Source organism: Musa acuminata, chromosome BXJ3-10 (genome assembly GCF_036884655.1).
Source record: "Musa acuminata AAA Group cultivar baxijiao chromosome BXJ3-10, Cavendish_Baxijiao_AAA, whole genome shotgun sequence".
Taxonomy (NCBI): domain Eukaryota; kingdom Viridiplantae; phylum Streptophyta; class Magnoliopsida; order Zingiberales; family Musaceae; genus Musa; species Musa acuminata.
In genome coordinates, this window is record NC_088358.1 from 8,032,454 (window position 1) to 8,044,193 (window position 11,740).

At 37.6% G+C, this 11,740-nt stretch overlaps 1 protein-coding gene across 4 annotated transcripts; it reads left to right on the forward strand.

Moving 5' to 3' along the window:
• Positions 1–792: 792 nt before the first annotated feature.
• Positions 793–10,188, forward strand: LOC103999844 (squamosa promoter-binding-like protein 12). Of its 4 annotated transcripts, none has more exons than XM_018818863.2 (7): positions 793–935; positions 2,567–2,753; positions 2,973–3,673; positions 3,969–4,105; positions 5,562–5,825; positions 9,415–9,765; positions 9,842–10,188. In XM_018818863.2, exons 3-6 carry the CDS (start codon positions 3,009–3,011, stop codon positions 9,723–9,725), a joined length of 1,377 nt encoding a protein of 458 aa, XP_018674408.2. In that variant the 5' UTR covers positions 793–935; positions 2,567–2,753; positions 2,973–3,008; the 3' UTR covers positions 9,726–9,765; positions 9,842–10,188. The 4 variants fall into 4 exon arrangements, with proteins under 4 accessions (XP_018674408.2, XP_018674409.2, XP_018674410.2 ...); XM_018818864.2 differs by having other exon boundaries at positions 2,610–2,753; XM_018818865.2 differs by having other exon boundaries at positions 2,628–2,753.
• Positions 10,189–11,740: the final 1,552 nt, after the last annotated feature.

Genomic DNA, 11,740 nt, shown 5'->3' on the forward strand with positions numbered 1-11,740 from the left:
GTTCAATGTTTAGAATACGAACAAAACCACAGGAGATCTCTAGCTTCTTCATCCTCGTCGCAGAGAACACAAGGGTTGACAATTGAGTTCTTTGTGGTGCAGTGGTACATCTTTTATGTGCGGCAGGCTGATACTGCTTAGAAGCCACAAGTGAGACTTCAACCAGAAACATATATTGGACACAGGATAATCTTATGAACCATGTGATTCATCATTCATCCTGTCTTTTTGGAAATTCTCTTCTTTCTCATGTTTAGAGAAATTAAATTACTGCTGCTAACATGTTAGCAGACAAAAAAAAAAAGAGAAAGTTAGTTCTCTGAATTCAGAGTAGGAAACTCATCTTTCTACATTGCTTCTATCTTGTGTTCTGAATCTCAAGGTCAATAGAAGGGCGAGCTTAATTCTGCAGCAGAGTATCAGAATCAAATTAAGAATTTTATATGACTTTTTGTTCATTCCCACTCTTTAGATTCACTATTGCATGCATGCTTCGAAGCTGTCATTTATCTCTCGTCTTTCCCTTTCAGAAAGTTACTTCTCTTTTTCTTCTTCTCTGGGAGTTGCCATCTTCTCTTCCCCCAGAAGCACCATAACTCCTCTGAAAGGGGTGACCAAATCACGACCAATAATGTGTAGTAATGATTGGTTAAGATTGTAATTATATTCAAGTACGAGGCCAATTGTTCTTTATAGTCGAACTCTTGCTTTCTTTTGTGATTTCCGATGATACCCTTCTATCAGCTATATATCTATCCTCTCTCTCTCTCTCTCTCTCCCCTTCGACACAGCGCGGTTGCCATCTTGCCTAACCATCTCGTCTCTCTGTCTCGAGACAAAAAGTGAGGGGTGCCGCTCTTGGTGCTGCAGAGAGAAGGGAGGAGAGATCCGGAGCTCCCCAGGCGTCCGCACGCGATCGCTTCCAGTGCCTAAAGGTGTGTTTCTGGTTGCAGTTTCCGCTCTCATTTCAACGCTGCACCCCCATACGGCTCCGATTTCAATGTCCCAACCACTCCCAGTTGGAACTTGGGATGGAATTAATAATTAGGGTTAAAGACTCCTTTTTAGTTCCTCATCGGTGTTCTCTTTTTCTGTCCTTCGTAAAAATTGGATTTTGGACTTACTTTGTGTGTTCTTTTTGCCTACGCGATGCGGACGCAAAAAGTAGTCGCTTTTATTCTCGTATCAAGATTGGGTAGAAAAGATGGAGGTTTTTAACCAAGAACATAATCCAATCGCATCTTCTCCGGTGATCTGTTTGATATCCTTTGAAAGCAGGATTAGTGAGTGTCTGTAAGTGTAAACGATGGAATATAAACTGAAACTAAACTTTTGTATATAAATAAATACGATGTAGTGGAATTAAATAGAATCATAATTAAATAAAATATCAAGATATAGATGAAAATTTTTTTGTTATGAGATAAATTAGAGATAATCTACTATAAGAATAATGAATATATAAATTTTAATTTTTTGTCTAAAATTTTAATAATAATCATAAGAGAATAATTACGATATAAGGATCACGTCACTGTATATAATATCTAAATTTTTCTAAAATAATCACAGTAAAAATCTACTATAGATATGATCTAACCTAGGATAAAAGAACAGTTTTTCTTGTTTTCTTTTTTTTTTTTTAGATTTCTAATTTTTTCTTTTCATTTTTGCTAATCACCCATGTTGTCCTGCTTATTTTTATAGTTACCATACACTCTCATAATATAAATTATCTGTTTATTTTTATAATTACCATACACTCTCATAATATAAATTAAGATTAAATTAAAAGAAAAAAAATGAGTTATGAGCTCGCTGAACCATAGACGGTCAGCTCAACAGTAAAGGAACAAAAAATTGTAGTTCGGAAATGATGTATTTTTCGTTCCGTTTATTTGTCGACGTTTTTTTGGTGGCGAGAACGACTGTGTTTAGTTGCTTTCATGGGCAAAAGGTTTAGTACCTTTCTATCTGCTGTTCGGTGGGTGACTGCGGTAATAAATGGGGAGAAAGGGCACAGAACCTCACTGTCGTGGTTCCATGTGCGTGTACCGGCTTCCGTCTTCGCATTTCACGACTGGTCGCTTTGTTTGATCTTTTCTTGCGGCAACCCTTTTCCTCAAGATCTCGTTTTTTGTGTGTTTCCCGATATACTGGTGCGTCAACCGATGGAGAAGGTGAAGAGGCTCGAATGAAAGGAAATAAAAGGAGTGGCGCCTTTCTCCATTTCAATCAATTCCACCGTCGACCATCCAAGAGTAGGAAGTCAGATCTCGTCCCCCCAAGTTGACTTTTTTATTGCTCGTTTGTCTTCAAATCTGAAGAATGGTTCGTGGTAGAACAATAAGAAGTCTTTTTTGAGTGAAACAAAAAAATTGGCAAACTTTTAAGTCTTTGATAAAGAGGGAAAAGCCTAGTGTTGTGGTTTCTTTTCCGGGAGCATCAAACTTGTTGTGCTAATTCCTTCATCGACTATACGATGGTACGGGCTTTGAACAGATTTATGGCAGATTTAACCAATATATCTGGGAATTTGTTTCTTGTGTTTTCGTTCTTGTTTCAGCTGTAAGAAAAGAAAGTGAAAGTAACTTCCATATGCATCTCAGTCATTATTCTCGGTGAAGGGAGCTTGCTTTATCCGGGACTGAGGAATACAAGCGTTGGGATTCAATATCTTCTTAATGAACACGTACTGCTTTTGGCTGTCGATGCGTCTGGAGATCGACTGCATCCTGGCATGACTCCTGGAGGTAAAAATTTTTCTTCCTCCTTCAACGAAGTTTTAATTACAGTTCACTTTCACAAGCTTTGGTTATTAGGATGGAAGAAGTCACAGCCTAGTCCACTGGAATTTTTTGATATGAACTTCCTTGTTTCAGATTGCCTGAGCCGTGTGGGAGTTTCTTGTTGAATTTATCCTTGCCTGATCCAGCACCTAATGCTGCATTTATTTTTCACCTCTTGAACAGAATAATACTTCAAATCTTGCTACAAGTGCTTCTTTGATGGACTGGGTTCCGAAAACTCCGTTCCCCTGGGATTGGGAAACTCTGGAATTATTCAGTGGAAAAGAAAGTGAAATTTCTAAAGCTGCACAAGTACCTGACTTGAAGATTGATGGTGGTGCCTTTATTTGCAATAGATCTGTATGTTCGTCTGGTCGTGGTGCCTCCTCTGGTCTGGAATTGGGTAATCGTTCATCCAAAAGCTCCATATCAGCATCTGTTGATTCCCTTTCTGGGGCAGGAAAGAGAAAATCACAGCTCAACTTTGATTCCGCTGGAAGGGCCCCTCATAACCTGGACAATAATATTATTGCAAGGGTTGAGGATTCTGGAACTTCGACTGTACCAGTCGTTGCAGACCACCCTAAGGAACCACTTACAGGTTTAAAGCTTGGGCCAACTTACTTCGAAGATGTTGCTTCGGTGAACAACATCAAAAACTTGTCTTCCTCAGCTACTATGACCTCATCGGCTGCCTTAGCCAAGAAATCTAGGGTGTCTCAACAGAACTTACAGAGTCCTTATTGCCAGGTTGAAGGTTGTAACATTGACCTTACAACAGCGAAAGACTATCATCGCAAACATAGAGTCTGTGAAAGCCATTCAAAGTCTCCCAAGGTGATTGTAGCTGGTAAAGAGCGCAGGTTTTGTCAACAGTGTAGCAGGTGAAGCTATTTCCAGTTAGATGGCTATTGTGAATAAAACACTCGGAGCCAAATGATACAGGATTTGAGATCTTAACAAGAATGATGATAAATAGTAATAACTCTGGATTAGGGTATTGCATTAGGGCTCTGTAGTGCCATATTATATGGAAGTGTATTCTGGTTATAGTATTGTCTTGTAGGATTATGATGCTCTCCAGATATATGGTTACATCATTATGTTTGGCATAATGTTCTTCAATGATTTTAGTTGACAAAGTCAAAAAGTCTGAAAATAGTGTTGGCCATCTTCCAGGTTCCATGATTTGTCCGAGTTTGATCAGAAAAAGCGGAGTTGCCGAAGACGTTTATCAGATCATAATGCACGTCGCAGAAAGCCACAGCCAACAGCAATCTCATTCAATTCTTCTAGGCTTTCTTCATCATATTATGGTATTACTCAACTTTTAGCCCCTGAAATTTACAAGTTGCAACACCAGCTAATCTTGATTCTCTAACATATGCTAGCTTCAAGCAGTTGTGTCTCATTTCCTGTAAAGAAAAATAGATTTTTGATCGATAGGTTTGGTGGTTTTTCAAAAGAACATTTTTTTTTTTACTAAAGAAATTGATCCATACATATGATTAAGAGCAAGTTGCTATCACTAGCTCTTGAACTGTTTCTTTTCCTAAATTGGTGTTGGAACTTTTCTTTTTCTGCAACTAGTGGATCTTTTAATATTATATTTTTCTTGCTTTAAGTTAAATAACTGGGCTAAGATGGATTCTTAAGTTGCAGTAATTGCACCAATGGTCTTAATTCTGAGCATTTCACTTGGATAGCTTCTATGTACATAATGCAGGTACTTTATTTATTTTGGTTTCATATTGTTCACTGTCTACTTCAGTTATGTATGGTGCACTGCCATTTTGATGCATCCTGGATTCAACCTAAGGGTCTAACTGAATCTTTTTACTGAAGTTTGATTTAAGTCAAGGTTTTGATCAGTTAAGTCTATTTAGGTAACATTTTTTTGAACACTGCCTACTGTGGCAGCAGCTGGTTCACTCTTTTCTTTACTCCTTGACACTGTCGATTTTGCCAATGGCAGTGGCTGGTTCACTGTCTTGTTATTAGACCCATTTACTTGAACCTTTTCTTCATTTTCGTTTCTGATCACTGTCTTTTTTCTAACATTTTACTTATTTTGAATATTCAATCAGTTTTTAGCTGGTTAAAGTTGATACCAGATCATCAAGACCAGCATGAACTGACACAACTTGTGCTGCTGTGTTCGGCAGCAATATAAAGAGCCGCTTGTTCTGCTGTTCTGCGGGAACATGTTGGATATGATATGAGAGCACATTGTAGGGTAGTGCATCCAAGCCTCTGAATATGGACCCTCAATGGACTAGATTGACCAAATTCAGGTCCATTAATTTCAACTAACCATAGAGAATATCAGTGAATCTCTATTAGCAACTAAATATTGGCTTTTGTAGGCCTGATATAACATGTATGGTACACTTGCTACTTGTTGGCAGAAAATTTTATGGATGCCTAATGCTATTTCTGAATGTTGCTGTGGGAGATCTTCTGAAACTGATTGAATTGATTGTTAACTGGGCACCTATGTGAATGACTAGCACTTCCAATGGTCGATGTACTAGTACTATCTTTCTATCCCTTTCAGTTTCATACCACTTGAGAGTAGAGACAATTGTATATTTGTAAACTTTGGATATAATCACATTTGTTTTCTGGGAATTTTTCTTTGTTAGTTTAGGCTCTTACATTGTTTCTTTTAAACTGTATGTGCTGCATGATTGTAGATTCCTTGATTGTCACCTTTCACCTTGTATGAAAGTGACTGATACATATGTTTCATAACAATGTGGTACCACACAGATGATAGACATCAGATGAACCTTGTTTTTGGTCGAGCTCCTCTGGGTCATGTGACAACCACTGTAAGTTTCCCACGGAATAACTTAGGCAGCTTCAAGCTTCTTCAAGCTAAAGAGTCTTGGACAAAGTCAAATAAAGCAGGATGCACTGATGGGCAGCTACAATTTTCCAGCATATGTCAACCAAACAATTCTTCTACTCTTAATCATGACTTGGACAGACTCTTGTCATTCAAGGGCACAGCAGCCGAGGTCCTCAATCAAGGTAGTGCCTTTTATGTACTTCAATTGTATGCTGAGAAAAGGAAATGCCTATTTTATGCTATTTTTAATCTCTTTTCACAACTGCTGCACGTACTATAGGTGCACATATGCTAACATTGTTGTCTCTTTCTGCCTGCACCATTTATGGCATGTGAAGGACCAGCTGTGGTCTTTAATAAGGGAGAATTTGTATTATATGTTCCTTTCCTCAGTAAGACATTTTGCACTAGCTTAAATTGTCATTCGGCATTCTTATTTGCATGTCAAAATATAAGTGAAAGACATATTACTTTTAATATCAACTTTCAGATCAATGACAGTCTAAATGAAGACATTTGCATAAATAATACATAATTTTAAGTTGTTGATGAGCATAAGCTAAGTATGTGAAAATGGAACAATTAGTTGCTTTTCTATGTCAGAGCTTTGTTACATAGAATGCATTGCATCATCAATCTAATTTGCAATTATTCATGTTCGAAATACAAAGGTGGAGGGTGCTGATTAGATCAGGATTTCTTCATTTGACTTGATATTCCTTTTGCAGTCTTATGCTAATTATGAATTTCTATATCTATGTTGGGAATACATTTGCAGATATTAGGTTTGAAATGCAAAGATGGATCATGCTGATCAGATCGGGATTTCTTCATTTAACTTGATATATTCCTTTTGCAGTTTTATGCTAATTATGAATTTCTATGTTGCATTTGGAATATGTTTCTTTCTTTACTATGATTTTGACAAACAGTTTTAGCTTCATACTTTCGAATGCATCACCATTGATACTTTCGAATGTAAGATATTTTCTCTAGCCAATGAGATTTTCTGCAAAATTTGCAATTAATATCTACGTCTAGCCTTTTTAATTTAGGTGCTGTCAAAATCTACACGGTAGAGCAGGAAGCTGTCCTATCTGATTTTGGCTGATATATGAATTGAAATACAGATTCTGTTTTGCTATCTAATTAGTAGTAGAAGTGTTAGTGGAAAAGATAATATAGCTAAGAGAGGAAAAGGGAAGATAGATAAATATATTTTTTTGGTTTTAAGACTGGTTCAAATAGAAATTAAAATAAGGGGTGCCTAGCTACTTGATTCTTTATACTGCTGATGCAATATTAGAAAAAGAGATATTAGAAGAGCTAAGAGAGAGAAAAGAAACCAAACCAAGTATGTTGTTATTTCACTATGTTGTTATACAGGAAAAGGGTGAAGAAAAGGTTTGCATCCCTGAAAAATATGTTGTTATTTCACTATGATGGTACTTTATGATCCACAAGTATCACCTCTTTAGATCGAGACTTGACTAGGGATTGCTGTTTTGTATACCGGACCATGGCTGGACCAGTATGTACCAGTCAGTACTGGTGTACTGACACGTGGTACGGCAAATAACACCTCTTTAGATTGAGACTTGACTAAGGATTGTTGTTTTGTATACTGGACCATGACTGGACAGGTATGTTCCAGTCAGTATTGATGTCCTGACACATGATACATCAGTATGTACTGGTGTTTTAAAGACGAAGAAGGAGAAGAAGAGGAAAACTAAGGAGGAAGGAAGAGGAAAGAAGAATAGAAGGTGGTGGAGGAAGAGGAGGAAACATAAGGAGGAGGAGGAAGAGAAAGGAAGAAGAAGAAGCAATGAAGGAAGAGGAGGAAGAAGACAATAAAGGACGAGGAAGAGGACGAAGCATTCTTGAGGGCAGCGGGGCAGACGATGAGTAGTGATGAGCAGCTATACGAGGAGAAATGAGGGCTTGCATTCGGGGAAAAGAGGGCTCGCGGATGCCTATTTTTAATTATTTTTAAAGGTCTGGATCGGACTGATCCAAAAAGGCGGTAGTCCATGTGCCAATTCCCGTTTGGACTGATCCAGAAAGGCAGTAGTCAATTCATGTCCAGACTGATATATACCACCCATTTCATACCGATCAGGTGAAACATCAATCGATGGACTTGACATTTTCAAAGTTTAGAACTTGAAGTCCAAACAAAGTGGGAAACCATGTAAAGTCTTTGTTTTTCGATTATATTTGGCCTAGAATCAAAATCTAGTTAAGATCTTCTAGTTGATTTTTAGAGAGGAATTACCAGCTGACTTGATTTACATATTAGCACTCACTCGGTCAACCAAACCCCTTGAGGCTCCTAAAGAACTTTATCAATTAAAATTTAAATATAAAGTATCAGTTTTTAGTTAATATGATCGAACCCCAGACCTGATACTATTTGCAGGAAGCCTAAGATGAGACCTATGCTGCATGATGCATTATTTCTGCATTTGATCATGTTTCCATGATCATCCTATCTAAGTCGATCCCCAAAGAGATGCTGCTAAGCAGCAACTAGTTGATGATGATGTCCAATTCACACTCAAGCATATGATAGAATCTACAAACCTCTGTTATACCATGATGCTGCCTAGATCCAGTAGTCCTTGGAATCCTGCATTCCTTCTGTTGCTTATAAATTATGAGAATTGGATTGTTCTATTGTCTCTTTTTAGATTGTATTCCAAATACAGGTTCTTTCATGTCATGATACCGTTTGGTTATTCCGAGGATTCATTGACTTTTTGGAATATCCATGTAAATTGTCCACTGGATCTTAAATGTTTAATTCTTTCCTTTTGGTATTGACACTCAACAAACCCATATTGCTTCATCTAGTCAAGATTGACACAATTCTTTAATAGGACATCTTTAGTTGTATTTCAAATACAAACTCTTTGACATCATTTGGTTCTTTTGAGGATTCAACTAATCTTTCAGTATATCCGTGTAAATTGTCTACCAGATCTTACATGTTTATTTATTACAAGGATCAATTCTTTGTTTATTGGACCTTTTACAACTGCTTCCATTTCCTTCTGGGTTTTGACACTCAATACTCCAAAAATGCTTCATCTGATGTTTGTATACTTGCTTCTCACAATCATAATAATTCTTACTCTGTCACGATAATTTACTCTTCATGTTTGTTGAGTTGCTGGTATGGAACAGCACTGACATTTTCCGTTCTAGTTACTGACTGATTTGGAGGATGCCAGCTATATTTGAATCCTCGCAGCATTTCTTTATGAACACTGCAAACTTCATTTGATTGCTTGTCACAGTTTGAAGTTCTCTGTTGTGCTTTCACTTGCTCATTCTTTGTCATGGACAACAAGAAACTACCATTATGTGACAGTTCAATGTACAGAATTCTATTTTGGATATTGGTGATTGAATAGAAGATGAACATGAGTGCAAAAGTAAGGTTACTACTTAGTGACCTCAGTGATAAGGGTTTTGAGTTAGGGAAACCGCTTCTTTGTTTTTAAGGACAAGACTGCTTATATTATTGATAGTCCCTAGATGGATAGGGTTGATCTTCTTTTTATGGTCGACTGATGTGAGGACATCCATCCATTCAGCCTATCCGTAACAGGGAAGTTATGTATAGAAGCCATTCTTTTTAGTTGGTTACCTATGATGGATGCACACTCCCTTATACTGATCTAGATGTAGTGGTTTTCATTTTCAAGCTGACCTTGAAGTTTGTACAATCAAGGTTAAATAAAGTGATGTTCTTATTCTTTACAGATCTGGAAGCATCTGCATTTGCATCTAACACGAACATAACACCGGATCTTCGGCGTGCTCTCTCTCTTCTGTCAAATGATTCTTGGTTAGCTGGACCAAGTTCTATGAAGTTTGTAAATACACAGAATGCGAGTACCACTCAGCCTGCAGTGAACATGGCTGATTCAACGGCAGGTATCTTGCAAGATGAGCAGCCACTGGAACATCTGATGATGCTGCCAGTTCACCTGCAAATCGGTGAGTTCCAGGAGTTTCAGCTGCTTAAAGCACCCTTCCAAACCTCTTTTTTTGACTCCACTCGGATTCACTGATGTCTACAATCGGATGACCACTGGATTGTCTGAACTCAAGGTCAGTTTTCTGCTTCAGTTGCCTTGTTGGTCAATGTGCCACAAATGTTTCATTTGCTGGAGCTTTTGTATGCTAGGTGATACTTTTGCTGGCCCAATTTGTTTACACTACAACCTCAATGGATCGAGAAATTCCAGATGCTGGGCAACCTTGCACTGATGGCCTTTGTGCCATCCGATATTATCAGTTAGTGAATAATCCAAGTTCAAAACTGCTTTCTTCTCCTCGTCCAGGTCGAAATGCTTTGGTGAAGAATGAAATGCAATGAGCGTCGTCATTTGATCTATTTTTTTCTAGTTAGTGGTAGCTGATGATGACAGCCAATATTAAGTTATTATGATTGCGAACTTTTCGGACTTAGCTGCTGCTGTTACAGTTGTATTCTGAATGAAATATGGTCATGAAGCTGTTCTTGTCATTTGATTTCTAGTTTCTCTGCCATGTTTACCTCCAGCTCGATTACAAATGGAGATGAGGATCATTGTGTTGCTGGTCATGAAGCATTGCATGTCCTCATAGTTTCATGTTCTGTTTATGTCATGAAGCAAATTGAGATGAAACCAAGAGTTTAACCTGCTGCTACTCCATATCTAAGGCTGAATGCTTGTGAGACTAAAGTCATGTAGAATGATCTCAAACAAGCAGTACTATAACATGAATAATTGGATTGAGTGTAGATGTTTTCTGTCATAGACTCGGTAACCTGTTAACACAACAAGTGGTTCTTGTAGACCAGTATGATATCAATATATTGGTTGATACGTCGACTTGTATCGTGAGATATGATTTGATAAAATAATAATAAAATTGAAATAAACATTGTATATTCGTATTAAGATGTGTTTTCATACTGATACTTGATCGATTAATAAAATATTTCAAAGAGCACTTCAAACTATTGGACTAATCTAAAGATTGAAACTATAATTAATGGAAAAATGATTACTAGAAACATTGTAGGGAAAATCTATTGAAAAAAGAACCGCATCATATAAAATATATTTAAATGAAAGATCTAAAGAAGTTTAAAGAACCGCAATAGGTAATTGAAATGATAATTATGGTTAAATCTACGACAAACAGCAAAGCATGTCATGTCAACATGACATAAACAAATGTAATAAATAACCAGAGGACATCTTCATTTCACAAGTTAAACTCTCAACATTCTTTCCAACTTTTCTTATCCAACAAACTAACTTAAACATAAGAAAAGCATTGCTGGGTACATTAATTTAGATAGAAATTAGATGAATCAAATCTTTCTCAAACACAAAAAAACTACATTCAATCAAGTCACCTTATAGGATCATACTTCTTCCCTCATATGTTAAGTTTTTGATGGAGATGATGATGCAAATTATTTTACCCTTCTTGCATGACTAGCACAGGTTGCAGTTACCTAGGATCCGATGTCTCATCAACCACAACTTGAAGGTCCTCCTATGCATCATCTCCAACATAGTTTTGAGCGCCCCGAAAAACTCTAGATCAAGTATGACAATAATCGATGTAAACTCACGATCGCTTGCGAAAGGAAAACATTTAATCTTAATTCTTTCTTATGTTGTTAATTTTATCGACGAAAAAAATAATATTTTTATTTTTAATTATTAAATATATATTCTTTAACCTAACTATTTATTTTCTTCTCCTCTTTCTTTGTGCTGATGGATGCTTAACCTGTGCTTTCGACCGCCACCGCTACTCTCGACCTACACTCTCCACTGTCGTTGTCGCTCGACCTGCGCTCTCAATCGCCGCCGCCACTCTTGACCTACGCTCTCGATCGTTGTCATCGCTCGACCTATGCTCTCGATCGCTGTCGCCACTCTCGACCTACGCTCTCCACTGTCATCATCACTTGACCTGCGCTATCAACCGCCATCGCCACTCTCGATCTACGCTCTCCACATCGTCGTCGCACGACCTGTGCTCTCGATCGCCGCCGCCACTCTCGACCTACGCTCTCCAT

What these genes read in the sequence shown, in the direction of transcription:
- LOC103999844 (XM_018818863.2), top strand. Translation starts at nt 3,009, where the DNA reads ATGGACTGGGTTCCGAAAACTCCGTTCCCCTGGGATTGGGAAACTCTG. An exon ending in TTTTGTCAACAGTGTAGCAG is followed by an intron (nt 3,674 to 3,968) that starts GTGAAGCTATTT and finishes GCCATCTTCCAG; the next exon opens with GTTCCATGATTTGTCCGAGT. An exon ending in GCTTTCTTCATCATATTATG is followed by an intron (nt 4,106 to 5,561) that starts GTATTACTCAAC and finishes GGTACCACACAG; the next exon opens with ATGATAGACATCAGATGAAC.